The sequence below is a fragment of the Balaenoptera musculus genome, chromosome 16 (assembly GCF_009873245.2).
Source record: "Balaenoptera musculus isolate JJ_BM4_2016_0621 chromosome 16, mBalMus1.pri.v3, whole genome shotgun sequence".
NCBI classification, from domain to species: Eukaryota; Metazoa; Chordata; class Mammalia; order Artiodactyla; family Balaenopteridae; genus Balaenoptera; species Balaenoptera musculus.
The window spans coordinates 85,817,772-85,836,758 of record NC_045800.1 but is presented as its reverse complement, the minus strand read 5'-3'; the positions used below and the strand labels follow the sequence as shown (position 1 = coordinate 85,836,758).

Sequence of the window (18,987 nt, the reverse complement as noted above, 5' to 3'; positions counted from 1 at the left end):
GATTTGCATATATTGAAGAATCCTTGCATCCCTGCAATAAATCCCACTTGATTATGGTGAATGATCCTTTTAATGTGTTGTTGGATTCTGTTTGCTAGTATTTTGTTGAGGATTTTTGCATCCATATTCATCAGTGCAATTGGTCAGTAATTTTCTTTTTTTGTAGTATCTTTGTCTGGTTTTGGTATCAGGCTGATGGTGGCCTCATAGAATGAGTTTGGGAGTGCTCCTTCCTCTGCAATTTTTTGGAAGAGTTTGAGAAGGATGGTTGTTAGTTCTTCTCTAAATGTTTGATAGAATTCACCTGTGAAGCCATCTGGTCCTGGACTTTTGTTTTCTGGAAGATTTTTAATCACAGTTTCAATTGCATTACTTGTGATTGGTCTGTTCATATTTTCTATTTCTTCCTGGTTCAGTCTTGGAAGGTTATCCCTTTCTAAGAATCTGTCCATGTCTTCCAGGTTGTCCATTTTATTGGCATAGAGTTGCTTGTAGTAGTCTCTTAGGATGCTTTGTATTTCTGCGGTGTCTCTTGTAACTTCTCCTTTTTCATTTCTAATTTTATTGATTTGAGTCCTCTCCCTCTGTTTCTTGATGAGTCTGGCTGATGAGTCTGGCTAATGGTTTATCAATTTAGTTTATCTTTTCAAAGAACTAGCTTTTAGTTTTACTGATCTTTGCTATTGTTTTCTTTGTTTCTATTTCATTTATTTCTGCTCTGATCTTTATGATTTCCTTCCTTCTGCTAACTTTGGGTTTTATTTGTTCTTCTTTCTCTAGTTCCCTTAGCTGTAAGGTTAGATGGTTTATTGGAGATTTTTCTTGTTTCTTGAGGTAGGCTTGTATAGCTATAAACTTCCCTCTCAGAACTGCTTTTGCCACATCCCATAGGTTTTGGATCGTCGTGTTTTCATTGTCATTTGTCTCTAGGTATCTTTTGACTTCCTCTTTGATTTCTTCAGTGATCTCTTGCTTAGTTAGTAACGTATTGTTTAGCCTCCATATGTTTGTGTTTTTTACGTTTTTTTCCCTGAAATTCATTTCTAATCTCATAGCGTTGTGGTCAGAAAAGATGCTTCATATGATTTCAATTTTCTTAAATTTACTGAGGCTTCATTTGAGACCCAGGATGTGATCTATCCTGGAGAATGTTCCATGCGTGCTTGAGAAGAAAGTGTAATCTGCTGTTTTTGGATGGAATGTCCTGTAAATATCAACTAAATCTATCTGGTCTATTGTGTCATTTAAAGCTTCTGTTTCCTTATTTATTTTCATTTTGGATGATCTGTCCATTGGTGAAAGTGAGGTGTTAAAGTCTCCCACTATTATTGTGTTACTGTCGATTTCCTCTTTTATAGCTTTAGCAGTTACCTTATGTATTGAGGTGCTCCTATGTTGGGTGCATATATATTTATAATTGTTATATCTTCTTCTTGGATTGATCCCTTGATCATTATGTAGTGTCCTTCCTTGTCTCTTGTAACATTCTTTATTTTAAATTCTATTTTATCTGATATGAGTATTGCTACTCCAGCTTTCTTTTCATTTCCATTTGCATGGAATATCTTTTTCCATCCCCTCACTTTCAGTCTGTATGTGTCCCTAGGTCTGAAGTGGGTCTCTTGTAGACAGCATATATATGGGTCTTGTTTTTGTATCCATTCAGCGAGCCTGTGTCTTTTGGTTGGAGCATTTAATCCATTCACGTTTAAGGTAATTATCAATATATATGTTCCTATGACCATTTTCTTAATCGTTTGGGGGTTGTTTTTGTACGTCCTTTTCTTCTCTTGTGTTTCCCACTTAGAAAAGTACCTTTAGCATTTGTTGTAGAGCTGGTTTGGTGGTGCTGAATTCTCTTAGCTTTTGCTTGTCTGTAAAGCTTTTGATTTCTCCATCAAATCTGAATGAGATCCTTGCTGGGGAGCATAATCTTGCTTATAGGTTCTTCCCTTTCATCACTTTAAGTATATCATGCCACTCCCTCTGGCTTGTAGAGTTTCTGCTGAGAAATCAGCTGTTAACCTTATGGGAGTTCCCTTGTATGTTATTTGTCATTTTTCCCTTGCTGCTTTCAATAATTTTTCTTTGTCTTTAATTTTTGCCAATTTGATTACTATGTGTCTCAGCGTGTTCCTCCTTGGGTTTATCCTGTATGGGACTCACTGCGCTTCCTGGACTTGGGTGGCTATTTCCTTTCCCATGTTAGGGAAGTTTTCAACTATAATCTCTTCAAATATTTTCTTGGGTCCTTTCTCTCTCTGTTCTCCTTCTGGGGCCCCTATAATGTGAATGTTTTTGTGTTTAATGTTGTCCCAGAGGTCACTTAGGCTGTCTTCATTTCTTTTCATTCTTTTTTCTTTATTCTGTTCTGCAGCAGTGAATTCCAGCATTCTCTCTTCCAGGTCACTTATCCGTTCTTCTGCCTCAGTTATTCTGCCATTGATTCCTTCTTGTGTAGTTTTCATTTCAGTTATTGTATTGTTCATCTCTGTTTGTTTGTTCTTTAATTCTTCTAGGTCATTGTTATACATTTCTTGCATCTTCTCGATCTTTGCCTCTATTCTTTTTCTGAGATCCTGGATCATCTTCACTATCATTATTCTGAATTCTTTTTCAGGAAGGTTGCCTATCTCCACTTCATTTAGTTGTTTTCCTGGGGTTTTATCTTGTTCCTTCATCTGGTACATAGCCCTCTGCCTTTTCATCTTGTCTCTCTTTCTGTGAATGTGGTTTTTGTTCTACAGGCTGCAGGATTGTAGTTCTTCTTGCTTCTGCTGTCTGCCCTCTGGTGGATGAGGCTATCTAAGAGGCTTGTGCAAGTTTCCTGATGGGAGGGACTGCTGGAGGGTAGAGCTGACTGTTGCTCTGATGGGCAGAGCTCAGTAAAACTTTAATCTGCTTGACTGCTGATGGGTGGGGCTGGGTTCCCTCCCTGTTGGTTGTTTGGCCTGAGGTACCCAACACTGAAGCCTACCTGGGCTCTTTGGTGGGGCTAATGGCAGACTCTGGGAGGGCTCACACCAAGGAGTACTTCCCAGAACTTCTGTTACCACTGTCTTTGTCCCCACGGTGAGACACATCCACCCCCGCCTCTGCAGGAGACCCTCCAACACAGCAGGTAGGTCTGGTTCAGTGTCCCCTGGGGTCACTGCTCCTTCCCCTGGGTCTCGATGCACACACTACTTTGTGTGTGCCCCCAAAGGGTGGAGTCTCTCTTTCCCCCAGTCCTGTCAAAGTCCTGCAATCAAATCCCACTAGCCTTCAAAGTGTGATTCTCTAGGAATTCCTCCTCCCATTGCCGCACTCCCAGGTTGCAAAGCCTGATGTGGGGCTCAGAACCTTTACTCCAGTGGGTGGACTTCTGTTGTATAAGTGTTCTCCAGTCTCTGAGTCCCCACCCAGCAGTTATGGGATTTGATTTTACTGTGATTGTGCCCCTCCTACTGTCTCATTGTGGCTTCTCCTTTATCTTTGGATGTGGGGTATCTTTTTTCGTGAGTTCCAGTGTCTTCCTGTCGGTGATTGTCCAGCAGCTAGTTGTGATTATGGTGTTCTCACAAGAGGGAGTGAGAGCACGTCCTTCTACTCCACCATCTTGGTTCAGGGCTCATACAGATGTGTTCTTAACACGCCTTACCAGAATGTCACATGACCTTGTGGGTTGTCATGATCAGGACGTCATTTATATTAAATCATGGAGAAACAGCCACTGAGCATCTAGCTTGGAGACACTGTGTTACACTATACTCTAATATATAACCTCATTTAGTTACACAGTCTCACTGCAGAACAGGTATTACTGTCTCCATTTTGCTGACTTTGAAACCATGCCTTGGGACTTCCTTGGCAGTCCAGTGGTTAAGACTTCACCTTCCAAAGCACCGGTTGTGTGTTTCATCTCTGGTTGGGGAACTAAGCTTCCCACATGCCTCACGGCCAAAAAACCAAAACACAAAACAGAAGCAATATTGTAACAAATCCAGTAAAGAATTTTAAAATGGTCCATATCAAAAAAATCTTAAAAAAAAAAAAAGCATGCCTGCCTAGGACTCAAGTGGGCAAGAGGGAGAGCTAACTCAAATGCTCATGTTTTCCACACCACATCAATGAGAAGGACAGCAGACCTTTTCGCCATAGACTAGAAGTTCACTATTTCAAGAAATACATCTACTAACTCATGCGAGTCATTAGGAAAAGCCAGAAAATACGTTACTACCACTCCGTACTCAAACACCAATTAGAAGGAATGGGATGAGGACATTTTATAGAGTATTTACAACCTTAAACATATTATTCAATGTATACATTCCAAATTAGAGCAAGGAAAACTTGATCAGAAAAGAAAATTTCAACCACACCATTAAACCATCTTTTGGGTTATTTCTACCATGCTAAGACATTCTGCTAATTACACAGGTTATCTTTAAAAGCTTAATAAATTAGGGCTAGTAGATTATTATTTACTTTCTTTGGGCAACTGCTCTCCCTAACTCCAGTGACAGTGCTGAGAAGGAGACTGTCGACCATGGCAACACTCCCTTCTGGCTGCTGGACTGGGTCTGTGAACTGCTGAACCAACCACGGTATCCATGCCTTTGGTCACTGTGGCTGATCCAAAGATGAACACGACTCCTCTGGAGTTCCTCCCTGGGATTCCTCTACAGGGTGGAGAATGCCCTCTCCTCCTGGGTTGGGAGAACGTGAGCCATGGCTGGACTGATGGCCAGGGGTCCGCCCATAAAGAAACAGCCTGGCCTGGAAGTTAGGCTGGAGCACAGAGCAGGTGGGAGGGAGGGCGTTAGAAGGTGAGAGAGTGAGGATGAGAGAAAGAGAGGAGGAGAGGGAGGAGAGGAGGAGGAGAGGGCATTTAAAAGACAGGTGGAGGGCGGCAGGTACAGACACATCTGACTAACAGCCCCCCCACCCCGCCCTGCACAGATGTGGTTGGTTAGGATTTCCGTACTCAGGCATCCACAGGCACCTTCCATCCTGCTCTTCTGTGGTTTGACCGTCTAAACAAAGTCTCCCTTTTTGCTTCCAGTGTTTGGAGTGGGGTTTTTATTACCTCCAGTGGCAAACTTAAATTACCTAAGAAAACACATTCATTACTTTACTAGGCTAAGTTCTTATTTCCGTGTCTGCGTCAAATACAATGTAACAAGTCAAATCAGCAAATATGTATGGAAACACCAAAAGGGGGCACTGCAGCCTAGAGGCCCTGAGAGCGACACTGAAAAAGAAGACACAAAACACCATGTCTGGGAAACAAAGACAAATGCAAACATGGAAGAAGTCATGGTATAAAGTAAGAGCAGCACAGGACTATGAAAATATGCAGCCAGTACATACCACAGGAGAAGAGGAGGGAACGCTCAGGTTGGGGAGAGCATCCCACCTGAAGCACATGTCACTTGAAGCCTTGCTCACACTGACATCGGTGTGTCAGGGGTTTAACCCCTCCACTGGCTGCACCCCATGTCTTGTACACATCTGGGGGCATCAGAGCATTCCTGAAACAACCTTTCACCTAACCATAGAGCACGTGCCAGCAAGCTTACACCAGGGCAAGGCCGCCATCAAGGGTGGGCGTTTGTGCAGCACACAGGGCCCCCTCTCAGGGCTCTGCACTTGGTTTAACCGTTTGCTGTCTTGAAATTGTTAATACTTTTTGAATAAGGGGCCCGCCGTTTATATTTCACACTGTTTCCTGGAAATTGTGTGGCTGGTTTTCCACTAAGGAAAGGGACAAAATTTTGCTACAAACAATTCAGACCAACAGTCTTAGTTTTCAAACCAGTCTCTTTGCCAAGAGACGTAATATAGTTTGGGAGTCAGAGGGCAAAGTAGCTCTCTCACCTGCCACATGTTCTTCCTTAGTCTTTCATTAAAAGCAAATGATTTAGGAAAATGAGAAGTGTGCAGTGGAGAGCACCTGTCACATGCCAGTTCACAGCACTGCCAAGTTGAAAGTGAAGTCACCAAGGGTGACTCAAAAAGCCCATCGTATTCTTTTAGCAAAGGATGAAGTATAAAAAAAGGATTGGGTTGATTTTATGAGATATTCAGTGGGCATGTCCAATGCATAAACTATCATAAATAGTGGACTGTTAACCGTAGCGTTACCTGGAAACACAACTCTATCTCAGAGAGCACAGGCTGCAAATGGCTGGTCCTTCCCGACATCACCTCCACGGGGGCATCTCAGCAGCTTCCCTACAGGCCACGCAGTAATGGGAGCTCAGATGAGAGTCCCCCTGCCATCTAACGCCAGGACCTCCAGAGCCACCTCCACAGGGCCTGCGGCCTCTGCTGCAGTTCACTTGCTCACCATGTGTCCTCAGGGCAGCTGCCCTCCAACCATGGTCTCCTCACTCCTGCCCTGTCCATGCCTATATCCCACCATCTCCACTCTCGTCAGGATTGTCTCAGCTCCCTCGCAAAGTGAAACACTGATCTTTCCGTTTTGTTCCCGAGTGTGAACGAGCCCCAGGCCCTTCCTAAGGGCCCAGACTTAGATCAGCGCTGAAGGAGGCACGTGGGGAGTAGCGGGCGTCAGGAAGGGAGGTTATCTGTGACATGCTGACGTTAAATCCAGTTTCCTCGTCACTGTTGTCCAAACTCAGCAAGCCTTGCTGGGTGAAAAACTGGAAACATACAGCTAAGTCTGAAAGAAATGAACGGTGGTCCAAATGTGCCCGTGTTTACATGATTCTCCCTCCTGTCTCACCCGCATGGACTTCTGACTACCATCTCATCTTTTATGTTAACTCCTGGTGATGTGTTTTGAGGTAGAATAAGCTCAGTGTTTTCATTCTGCTCAGACTGTTCTCTTTTTGCATCCGTTGTTCGCTGAAGCAGACTCCCTTCTCTGATGGAGCCTGGGCTCTAGGCAGATAATTCTGTGAGTGAGCACAAGCCAGGCACAGTCCACATGCTCAGGACGTGTCTGCAATTAACTTCACCTGATTTAAGGATGGATGAGAATCTACTTACAGATGAAGACTAGGCAGGCGAGCGTGGTTTTGTATGTAAGCAAGACCAAAATGAAGATGATAAGTCGAAAACTGTGGAATTTTGTGCTCTGATGGATAAAGTCCCTTAGGAGGTAAGTTTTCTAAAGCAAAGTCCTTGTTAGGGCCAGGATGTTGGAAAGCGCAGTAATTGGTTCAGGATTAGGGTTTGGTTTCCTTTTCCTTCTCCCTCCAGACCCAGCTACTTGGGGATGCTGCAGTGCGTGGGCCAGCCTGCTTCCTGATTTGGTAACAGGACACCTCTGTGACCTGCATAATCAAGTGACAGAGACTCTATTTCATGTACTTAAGAAGAGAAACTTCCCTTCATCACTGAAAGAATTTACTTAAGGAAACGCGATGTGATCTGATAAGATTCTTGAAAAATCTTTTAAAAAATATTGATCATCAGTTTCTTGGTGACACCTGGGAGAAATTTTGATACGAATGGTGAAATTTTGACAGTATCTAATGAATTGAACGAAAATAAAACCAAACTGATTCATCTTACCTTATGGTCTTTTGAAGTGAGTGGGTTTGTCATCTCGGCAGGGGTCTTTCACTCCTGTTCTTACCTTGTTTGCTTCTGTGTGGCCTCCTCATCACAGAAGCTGTTTTACCAGAAGGTGGTCCTGGCAAACCATCACCCTAGCTGTCCTTTGTAGCATCACAACCATTGTGCTGACTTTTCTTACTCAGGCTGAAAATACTGTCCGATCTCAGCGCCCTCTCAGACTGGACACCCAGGGTTAGGACCTAAGTTTTCATTCAGGCTATAAAAGTTGGAAAGCCCTAATTGGCCACACCCGAGAAAACACCAGTTTCGAAGTGCCACTGTGTAAATGAAAAACACCTACCTCTCTTGTAGAATAAGTTTGTTTTCTTTCTTCCAAAAGTCTTTAAAGTCGGAGCTGAATTCATGCCAGATACTGAAGAAAACATTTGGGGACACCTCCTTCTCTCCAATTTTTGGTCTCATGAAGAAATAGGCTGTAGTCTCCAAAAAGCTGTCAAAGCACGTACACACACACACACACACACACACACACACACACAAACACACACACACAAGTATTAAAGCTATGATTACTTTCCAATATGGGATATTCTTTCCCCATCCAAATGCTGATTTCATTCATGCAGTTATTATTACCGAGAGGACTCAACTCCTCAGGCACCAACAGTAGTTCTCTTAAGGTTTCATGTTAGGGTTTTTGGACACAAATGTTAGCAGCTGACAATAGTCCTCCATATACTGGTAACTATCCCTGGTCCAACCATTTTGAAAATTAATCACTATGTGTCCAACCTATTTCAGAAATGAACCTGTAATCAAATTGGGACATAAGGGAAATGGTGGGTCTATACTTTCCTTCTAGACTCTAAACAAATGAAATATCAGCTCTTTGTCCCCAGACTAATATGTATCTATATGTGTATTATACTGCTTCTATACTATGGGCTTCCTACATTGCTGGTGGGAAAAAAAAAGCAACAGCCCCGGGAGATGCTGACAAAGGCTCCCACTGGAGATCATGGCAGCACCAAAGAGTGGGTACCAGCAGGGCAGCCAGCATTGTGACAGTGGGTGGCAGTGCCCATATCCAGAAGGTGTCATCGAGGCTGCTTCATATTACAACTACAAGACACTCAGAAGGGTTTCAAAGGGTTATTTGACAAAGAACATACAACTAGTAAGTGGTAGATTTATGCTGCACCTTGACTTGGACCTCCCAGCCTCCAGAACTGTGAGAAGTAAATGTTCACTGTTTAAGCCACCCAGTCTATGGTATTTTCTTATAACAGCCAGAACTGACTAAGTCAAGGACAAATGATCTAGATTCTTCAATACATAAATGTCAAGGGAAAAAAAGTCTACTATAAAGACTTAAGAGATATTGTCTGATTATAATGGTTTGAATTTCTTTATATATTGCTTCAAACAAACTGTAAGAAAATGAAATCATTTCTTACATATATGAACTAATTGGACTTTCGAACAGAGACTGGGTATTTGGTGACATTAGGGATTATTATTATTTTTAGGGGTGAAACTGGTGCTGGTTATTTTTTAAAGGGGATTTTTTAGCGATACATACTACAATATATATGGATGAAATTATACCTGCTGAGGATTTGCTTCACAAACAATATGGGAGGGGGCAAGTGGGCAGGGGTGTAGATGAAACCAAGTCAGGAACTGCTGGGTGATGAGTGCATGATGATCACTGTACATTTTGTTTACCATCTCTAAATCACAGCCAAGTTCCTCACCTGCATGGTCTTTCATCTACCTACCCCTACTTCCTTTAGGAAAGTATCAAATCCACTGTCTCCTATTTCCAGCATCCAAAATCTCTTATTACTAGGTTTTCCTTCTGATCCTAAGAGCATATGAAGATTTCTGCATCTATAAATATTCTCTCATCCATGCAGACTCACTGAAAGACACCATTATTTATATACAGTTGCTTTATAATTCAATGCTCCTGTGTCCTCACTTGTTTTGAAATCTGGCTTCATAGGCCACCTTCACTACTTTCTCCCAAGAGTCTCTGATCTAAACCTACATCTTTTAGCAATTTTCATTCTCATGTCCTAAAATAATGGAACCATTACTGTCCTGTTTACTTGAACTTAAAAATGAGAAATTATTAACAGAGCTTTTCTTTTACTCCTTTAGGTTAAACCGATGCAAACTGAATTAAATGTATTATTACCATTTTCCCTTTATGAAACTCTCAATTATAGGAGACAGCTGAGGTAATGATCACCTATTTCATGGCCTTACTTTGTATTAACTTCAGATTTACAGAAAAGTTGAAAAGATAATATAGAGTTCAAGTATGGCCTCCACTCACCTTCTTCTAATAACATCTTACCCAGACACAGTACGCTTAACACTGAAAGTGAGAGGAACTCTCTTGGCAGGAGCTACTGCAAACTGCCTTCTGAGTAAAGTAAGAGAAACTGTGTCGATGAGTAGGGATGACGGGTAAGGGTGGTCACCCCACTGTGGTGCTGCCTGCTGGCCCCAAGACACACACACACGTGTATGTGTGTGTGTGTGTGTGTGTGTATATTTAATTGAAGTATAGTTGAAGTATAGTATTGTGCTAGTTTCAGGCTTACATCATAGTGATTCAGTTATTTTTTTCAGATTCTTTTCCATTATAGATTATTGTAAAATATTGAATATAGTTCCCAGTGCTATACTGGGAACTTATAGGTCTTGTTGCTAACCTATTTTATGTATAGTAGTTTGTATCTGTTAATCCCATACTCCTAATTTATCCCTCCCTCTATCCCCTGCTTTGGTAACCATAAGTTTCTTTTCTATGTCTTTGAGTCTGTTTCTGTTTTGTAAATAAGCTCATCTGTATTATTTTTTAGATCCCACATATAAGTAATATCATATAGTATTTGCCTATCTCTGTCTGACTGATTTCACTAAGTATAATATTTTCTAGGTCCACCCATGTTGCTGCAAATGGCAATACTTCATTCTTTTTTTATGACTGAGTGATATTCCATTATATGTGTGTGTGTGTATACACACACACACATATACACACATCACATCTTCTTAAGCCAGTCGTCTGTTGATGGACACTTCGGTTGTTTCTATGTCTTGGCTACTGTAAATAGCACTTCTATGAACATTGGGGTGCATGTATCTTTTCGAATTAGACTTTTTCTCTTTTCCAGATATATACCCAGGGGTAGGATTGCTGGATCATATAGTAACTCTATTTTTAGTTTTTTAAGGACCCACCATAATGTTTTCCATAGAAGCTGCACAATTCACATTCCCACCAACAGTGTAGAAGGGTTCCCTTTTCTCCACATCCTCTCTAGCATTTATGACTTGTAGACTTCTTAATCATGGCCATTCTGACAGGTGTGAGGTGATTCCTCATTGTAGTTTTCATTTGCATTTCTCTAATAATTAGCGATATTGAGCATTTTTCATGTGCCTCTTGGTCATCTGTATGTCTTCTTTGGAGAATTGTCTATTTAGGTCTTCTGCCCATTTTTTGATTGAGTTTTTTGTTTTTTCAATACTGAGTTATGTGAGCTATTTGTATATTTTGCATGTTAACCCCTTGTTGGTTGCACTGTTTGCAGATATTTTCTCCCATTCTGTAGGCTGCCTTTTCATTTTGTTGATGGTTTCCTTTGCTGTGCAAAAGCTTTTAAGTTTGATTAGGTCTTACTTGTTTATTTTTGCTTTTACTTCTTTTGCCTTGGAAGACTGATCTAAGAAAATGTTGCTATGATATATGTCTAAGAATGTTTTGCCTATGTTCTCTTCTAGGAGTTTTATGGTGTCATGTCTTATATTTTGGTCTTTATATAATTTTGAGTTTATTTTTGTATATGGTGTGAGGGAGTGTTCTAATTTCATTGATTTACATGTAGCTGTCAAGCATTCCCAATACCACTAGCTGAAGGGACTGTCTTTTCTCTACTGTATATTCTTTTTTTAAAAATAAATATTTATTTATTTTTATTTATTTGGTTGTGTGGAGTCTTAGTTGCAGCTCCAGGGCTCCTTAGTTGCAGTTTGCCAGCTCCTTAATTGCGTCATGTGGGGTCTTTAGTTGTGGCATGCAAACTCTCAGTTGCAGCATGCATGTGGGATCTAGTTCCCAGACCAGGGATCAAACCTAGGCCCCCTGCATTGGGAGCATGGAGTGTTATCCACTGCACCACCAGGGAAGTCCCTGTACTGTATATTCTTGCATCCTAATTGTAGATTAATTGACCGTAAGAGTGTGAGATTATTTCTGGGCTCTCTATTCTGTTCCTTTTGTCTATATGTCTGTTTTTGTGCCATACTATGCTGATTCCTAATTCTGGAAGGGTTATGCTTTCAGCTTTGTTCTTTTTCCTCAGGATTGCTTTGGCAATTTGGGGTCTTTTGTGTTACCATATAATTTATAGGATTATTTATTCTAGTTCTGTGAAAACGTCATGGGTGTTTTGATAGAGACCGCATTAAATCTATAGATTGCCTTGGGCAGTATGGCCATTTTAACAATATTATTTCGTCCAATTCAAGAGAATGGGGTATCTTTCCATTTCTTTGAATCATCTTCAATTTCCTTTATCAATAGTTTTTAGTTTTTAGAGTATAAGTCTTTCACTTCCTTGGTTAAGTTTACTCCTATGTGTTTTATTTATTTTGACATGATTTTAAGTGGGATTTTTTTTTACTTTATCTTTCTGATATTTCAATATTAGTGTAAAGAAATACAACAGATTTCTGTATATTAATCTTATATTCTGCTACCTTGCTGAATTCATTTATCAGTTCTAATAGTTTCTGAGTGGAGACTTTAGGGTTCTCTGGGTTCTCTATATAGAATATCATGTCATCTGCAAATAGTGACAGTTTTACCTCTTCCCTTCCAATTTGAATACATTTCACTTCTTTTTCTTGTCTGATTGCTGGGGCTAGGTCTTCCGGTACTATGTTAAATAGAAGTTGTGAGAGTGAGTATCCTTGTCTTGTTCCTGAATTTTAGCAGGACAGCTTTCAGCTTTTCACCATTGAGTATCATGTTGGTTGTGGGTCTGTTGTAAATGGCTTTTACTATGTTGAGATTTGTTCCTTCTATACCCACTTTGGTGAGAGTTTTTATCATGAATGGATGTTGAATTTTGTCAAATGCCTTTTCTGCATCTATTGAGATGATCATGTGGTTTTTGACTTTCATTTCGTTAACGTGGTTATCACATTGATTGATTTGTGAATGCTGAACCATCCTTGCGACCCTGGAACGAATCCAATTTGATCATGGTGTATAACCCTTCTTATGTATTGTTGGATTTGGTTTCCTAATATTTCATTGAGGCTTTTTCCATCTATATTCATCAAAGATATTGGCCTGTAATTTTCTTTTTTTGTAGTGTCTTTGTCTGGTTTTGGTGTCAGGATCATGGTGGCCTCAAAGAATGAATTTGTTTCCTCCTCTTCAATTTTTTGGAATAGTTTGAGGATAAGTATTAGTTCTTTTTTATATGTTTGGTAGAATTCCCCATTGAAGCTGCCTGGTCCTGGACTTTTGTTTGCAGGGAGTTTTTTAAAATTACAGATTCTATTTCATTTCTAGTGATCGGTCTGTTCAAATTATCTCTTTCTTCTTGACTCAGTCTTGGCAAACTGTATATTTCTAGAAACCTGTCCATTTCATTTATGTTGTCTGATTTGTTGGCACATAATTGTTCATAGTATTCTCTTATGATTTTTGTATCTTTGGTATTGCTATTTCTCCCCTTTCATTTATTATGTTTATTTGGGTTATCTCTCTTTTCTTCTTGGTGAGCCTGGGTAGAGGTTTGTTGATTTTGTTTATCTTTTCAAAAAACCAGCTCTTGGTTTTACTGATTTTTTTCTATTTTTGATCTCTATTTTATTTATTTCCTCTCTGATCTTTATCATTTCCTTCCTTCTGCTGACTTTGGGCTTTCTTTGTTCTTTTTTTTTTTCTAACTCTTTTAAGTGGTAGGATAGGTTGTTTATTTAAGGTTTTTATTCTTCTTGAAGAAGGCCTGTATTGCTATGAAACTGCCTCTTATAACTGCTTTTGCTGCATCCCATAGATTTTGTAAGGTTGTGTTTTCATTTTTGTTTGTATCCAGGTATTTTCTGAATTCTTCTTTGATTTCATCATTGACCTATTGTTTTTTTAGTAGCATGCTTTTTAGTCTCCATGTGTTCATTCCTTTTCTATTTCTCTTTCTGTGGTTGATTTCTAGCTTCATACAATAGTAGTCAGAAAAGATGCTTGAAATAATTTCTATCCTCTTAAGTTTGTTGAGGCTTGTTTTGTGACCTAGAACATGGTCTATTATATAGAATGTTCCCTGTGTGCTTGAAAAGAATGTGTATTCTGTTTTTGTTTTTTTGTGTTTTTTTTTTTTTGGATGTAGAGTTCTGCAGATGTAAATTAAGTACAGCTGGTATATTATATCATTTAGGACCTCTATTGTCTCATTGATTTTCTGTCTGGATGATCTGTTCATTGATGTCAGTGGGGTGTTAAAGTCTCCTATTATTATTGTATCATTGTCAATTTCTTCCCTTATGTCTGTTAGTATTTGTTTTTTATATTTAGGTGCTTCTATGTTGAGTGCATATATGTTAGAGAGTAACAGCTTCTTGTATTGATCCTGTTATCATTATTTAATGCCCTTCTTTTTTTTTATGGCCTTTGTTTGAATGTCTATTTTGTCTGATACAAATATTGCTATCCCTGCTTTCTTGTCGTTTCCATTTGCATGAATTATCTTTTTCTGTCCCCTCACTTTCAATCTGTGTGTGTCCTTTGCCACAGAGTGACTCTCTTGTAGGCTGGATAGTGTAGGTTCTTGTTTTTTTAAATCCAGTCTGCCACTCTGCATCTTTTGATAGGAGCATTTAGTCCACTGACATTTAAAGTAACTATTGAAAGTATGTACTTATTGCCATTTTAATCCTTGTTTTCCAGTTGTTTCTGTAATTCTTCTATGTTCATTTCTTCTTTTTCTTTTCCTTTTGTGGCTGGATGATTTTCTTTTGTAGTATGATCGAGTTCCTTTCTCTTTGGTTTTTGTGAATCTACTGCGTGTTTTTAATTTGTTGTTACCATGGAGTTCAAGTATGCTGGCCCATAAGTATATCTACTTGCTTTAAACTGATAGTCATTCACATTTAACCACATTATACAATATCTACATTTTTATTCTTCCCCTCCCCCATATTTCGTGATTTTGATGTCTTAGGTTACATCTTCATGCTTATCATTTTACTGTTTATTGTAGTTATAATCACTTTTACCTTTTAAATTGTTTTTTAATCTATGTATTAGTTTATTTTAGTGATCTTCTTTCCTTTTATACATTTGACTTTCTTATTGTGATTTTCCCTTTTCTATAGATCCCTGCTTCTTTTCTACTTAGAGAACACCCTTCTTTTTTTTTTTTTTAGGATAGGTTTAGTATTGCTAAATTTTTTAGTTTTTGCTTGTCTGAGAAATCCTGTATTTTTCCTTCAATTCTAAATAGTAATCTTGCTGGTTAGAGTATCCTAGATTGTAGGTTTTTCCCTTTCAGGACTTTGAATATATCATGCCACTCTCTTCTGGCCTGTAAAGTTTTTGCAGAGAAATCAGCTGATAACCTTATGGGGGTTATATATATTTTTTAATTGAAGTATAGTTGATTTACAATGTTGTCCAATCTCTGCTGTACAGCAAAATGACTCAGTTTTACATATATATACATTCTTTTGGGGGTTCCCTTGTAATTAACTCTTTGTTTTTCTCTTGCTGCCTTTAGAATTCTCTCTTTAACTGTTGCTATTTTTATTATGATATGTCTTGCATGGGTCTGTTTGGGTTCATCTTGTTTGGGACCGTCTGTGCTTCCTGTACCTGGATATCTGTTTGTTTCTTTAGTTTTGGGAAATTTTCAGTCATAATTTCTCAAATACATTTTTGATCACATTCTCTCTTCTCCTTCTGGAATCTCTATTATGTGTAGGTTTGTGTGTTTTATATTATCCCATAGATTTTGTAAGTTGCTTTCATTTTTTTCATTTATCTTTCTCTCTGCTGCTCTGATTGGATGATTTCCATTATTCTATCTTCCAGATAAATTATTCGTTCTTCTGTGTCACTTAGCCTGTTATTCATTACTCCTAGATTGGCTTTTATCTTGGCAATTGAATTATTTTTATTGGTTCACTTTTATAGCTTCTATACCCCTGTTACAGTGATCTGCACTAATATTTCTTAATTTATTTAGCATTTTTATTACCTCCTTTTGAACTTGGGATCAGTTAGAGTGGTGAGGTCTGTTTCACTACTTGTTCTTTCAAGGGATTTCTCTTGTTTTTTTTATTGGGAGTAGTTCCTCTGCCTTTTCATTTTACTTAACTTTCATTGTCTCTCTGAATTAAAGAGAAACAGTTACCTACTGTGGTCTTGAAAAGGTGTTTTTATGTGGGAATGTCCCTGTGTAGACTGTGTGTGTCCAATATTTTTGGTGTAACAGCTGGTTTCAGCATGGATGCCAGCCACGTCTTTCCTCAGAGTGTGCTGACCATTATCCCCTTGAAAGTGGGGGGGTAGGGGGGATTGGTGTTGTGGTGTTCAGAGTCTGTGCTGGATGCGAGGCAGGGGGTCTGTTCCCCAGTTGTTGGAGTAGGAGCCCTGAGGGTTGGGTTAAATCAGGCTCTGTTGTCCTTGAGTGTGTGCCCTGCCCCAAAGGAGCTGATTCCTGAAGCATGGGAGGTCTGTGCAGTCACAGAGGACCCATGTTCTGTCTGTGATGGCTTCTGTGTTTCTGCTCAGAAGCAGCCCAAGGTCACATCCCTTTCTCTGTTGTGTTCATCCAAGATATAGTGCTAGGCTGCACTGTGTAGTGGATGGAGCCAGGATGCTCTCTCACTATGTATTCCTGAGCTCGCTGACAGTGGGGGTCTCTGCCCCACCCAGATCACAGACCAGGTCCCCCAGACTGTCTCTGCATAGCTAGACAAGTCCTCTCCCATGGCCTGTCTGCCAGAGATTCAGCGCCTAGCTGCTGTGCACTCCTGTAGCATTGCCCTGTGTGCATGCTGACAATGCCTGCCCAGTGTGACCCACCAACCACGTGCATGCAATGACAAAAGCCTCTGCGGTTCTGCCCAGATCACACCCCCAGTGCCCCAGTCTGTCTCTGTGTAGCTACTGAGCGGACCCAGGGTGTCCACCCTTCTGGACTGGGAAGTGTGGCAAGGTGGCAGCTGCCAGCGCAGGGCTCTCTCTGCCCTGATTGTTAGCACGCCAGCTCGTGACTGGAGTCTAGGCTTCTCCAGCCCTGTATCTGTCTCAGCAGATTTCCCAGCAGGCAAGCAGGCTTGTCTTCTCTGTGTATGACACCAGGATCAGTATGTCCAGACTGCGGCTCAACCTGCACGCTCTCCAGGGCAAGGGTCCATCCACGTGGACCTTCTCCTCCTTACAGATCCCTCACAGGGGTGCAGATCCGGTTCCAATGCCTTTTTTTCCCATCCTACTCAGGTATGTGGAGATCTTTCTTGCAGCTTTGGTTGTATAGGAGTTCTTCTGCCAGTTTCCAGTTAGTTTTGCATGAGAATTGTTCCACTTGTAGATGTATTTTGGATGTGTTTGTGTGCGGAGGTGAGCTCCATGTCCTCCTACTCTGCCATTTTGATCCCTCTCCGAGACTGATATACTGACATCCGTTTTAATTTATATAAAGGTCTTGTGTTGTCTCATAATTATGTGGGGTGAGGGAATGAGGGAAAGGAACTGAAATCATACAAAGTATGCACTCTGACCATCATGGAATTAAATTAGAAGTCAATAACAGTAAAATTAACTGTCTAAATCATTTCTTTATACTGTCTTCTAGTTTTATTGAGATATAATTGACACACAGCACTGTATCTGTTTAAGGTGTACAGCACAGTGATTTGATTTACAAACATCATGAAGTGAGACACCACAGTAAGTATAGTGAACACCCACCATCTCATGTAGATACAAAATTAAAGAAATATTAAAAAAATTTTTCCTTGTCATGAGAATGCTTAGAATACAGCAGTGTTAATTGCATTTATCATGTGGTACATTACTTCCCTTGAATTTGTGCCTTTTAATTAACCTCATCCAATTCCCATCCCCCCACCCCCTGCCTTTGGTAACCACAAATTGGTTCTCTTTTTCTGAGTTTGTTTGTTTGTTTGTTTGCAGTATAATCGATTGACAACACTATGTTAGTTCTTATTACATGACACAGTGATTCAGTATTTCTGTACATACCAAAATGATCACCACCATAAGTCTAGTTACATAGAAATATATTACATAGTCATTGATATAGTTATTGACTATATTCCCCACACTGTACATTTCATACCTGTGACTCATTTATTTTGCAACTGGAAGTTTGTACCTCTTAATCTCCCTCACCTATTTCTCTCTTCCCCCAACATTTCCCCTCTGGCAACCACCTATTTTTTCTCTGTATCTATGACTCTGCTTCTGTTTGTTATGTTATTCATTTGTTTTGTTTTTTAAATTCCACATGTAAATGAAATCATACGATATTTTTCTTTCTCCATCTGACTCATTTTGCCTATGTCCCCAGGGTCAGCTTCAGTTGCCTTCTGCCTCTCCAGGAAGCTCTCCAAGATCAGCAGGTGGGTCTGACCCTGGCTTCTTTCAAATTACTGTTCTATTTCCCACAGCCTTCTGGGTCTCCTGAAAGTAAGTCTCACTGGTTGTCAAAGCCAAACATTTTGGGGGTTTGTCTTCTTGGTGCAGGAGCCCCAGGCTGGGGAACCCAGGATGGGGCTTGGTCTCCTCACTCTTTGGGGAAAACCTTTGCCATTGTAGTTATCCTCCTGTTTGGGGTCACCCACTCGGGGGTATGGGTCTTGACTATACCGCATCTCTGCCCCTCCTACCTGCTCCTTCTTTATATCTTTAGTTGTAGAAGCTCTTTTCTCCTCATCTTCCAGTTTTTTGCATCAGTAGATGTTCTGTAAATAGCTGTAATTTTGGTGTGCCCATGGCAGGAAGTAAGCTCAGTGTCTTCCTACTCTGCCATCTTACCGAGATTCCAAAGCCTCCAAATCATTTCTAAACAATTCACAGGTCAAAGAAAATGTCTCAAGGAAAATTAGAAAATGTTTTGAACTGTAAGTACAACATATCAAAATTTGTAGGATGCAGTTAAAGCAGAACTCAGGTGAAAATTTATAGCATAAAATGTTTTTAGAAAAGAAGAAACTTCTAAGATCAATAAGATTCCACCTTAGAGAACTAGAGTAAAAAATACAATTTAAGCTCAAAGGAAGTAGAAGAAAAGAAATAAAAATTAGAGCAGATATAAATGAAATTGAAAAAAAGAAAAACAATGGAGAAAAATTAGCAAAAGAAAAAGCTGATTTTTGGAAAAGATCAATAAAATTGAT

At 39.9% G+C, this 18,987-nt stretch overlaps 1 protein-coding gene across 1 annotated transcript in view; it reads right to left on the bottom strand.

The window, feature by feature from the left end:
- The window catches only part of FMN2 (formin 2), a 336,742-nt gene that overhangs the window by 23,807 nt on the left and 293,948 nt on the right, over positions 1-18,987 (bottom strand). Inside the window, exon 16 of the mRNA XM_036829555.1 lies at positions 7,871-8,020. Within this exon, the coding sequence (XP_036685450.1) occupies positions 7,871-8,020 (150 nt within the window). The remainder of the gene's footprint in view (positions 1-7,870; positions 8,021-18,987) is intronic.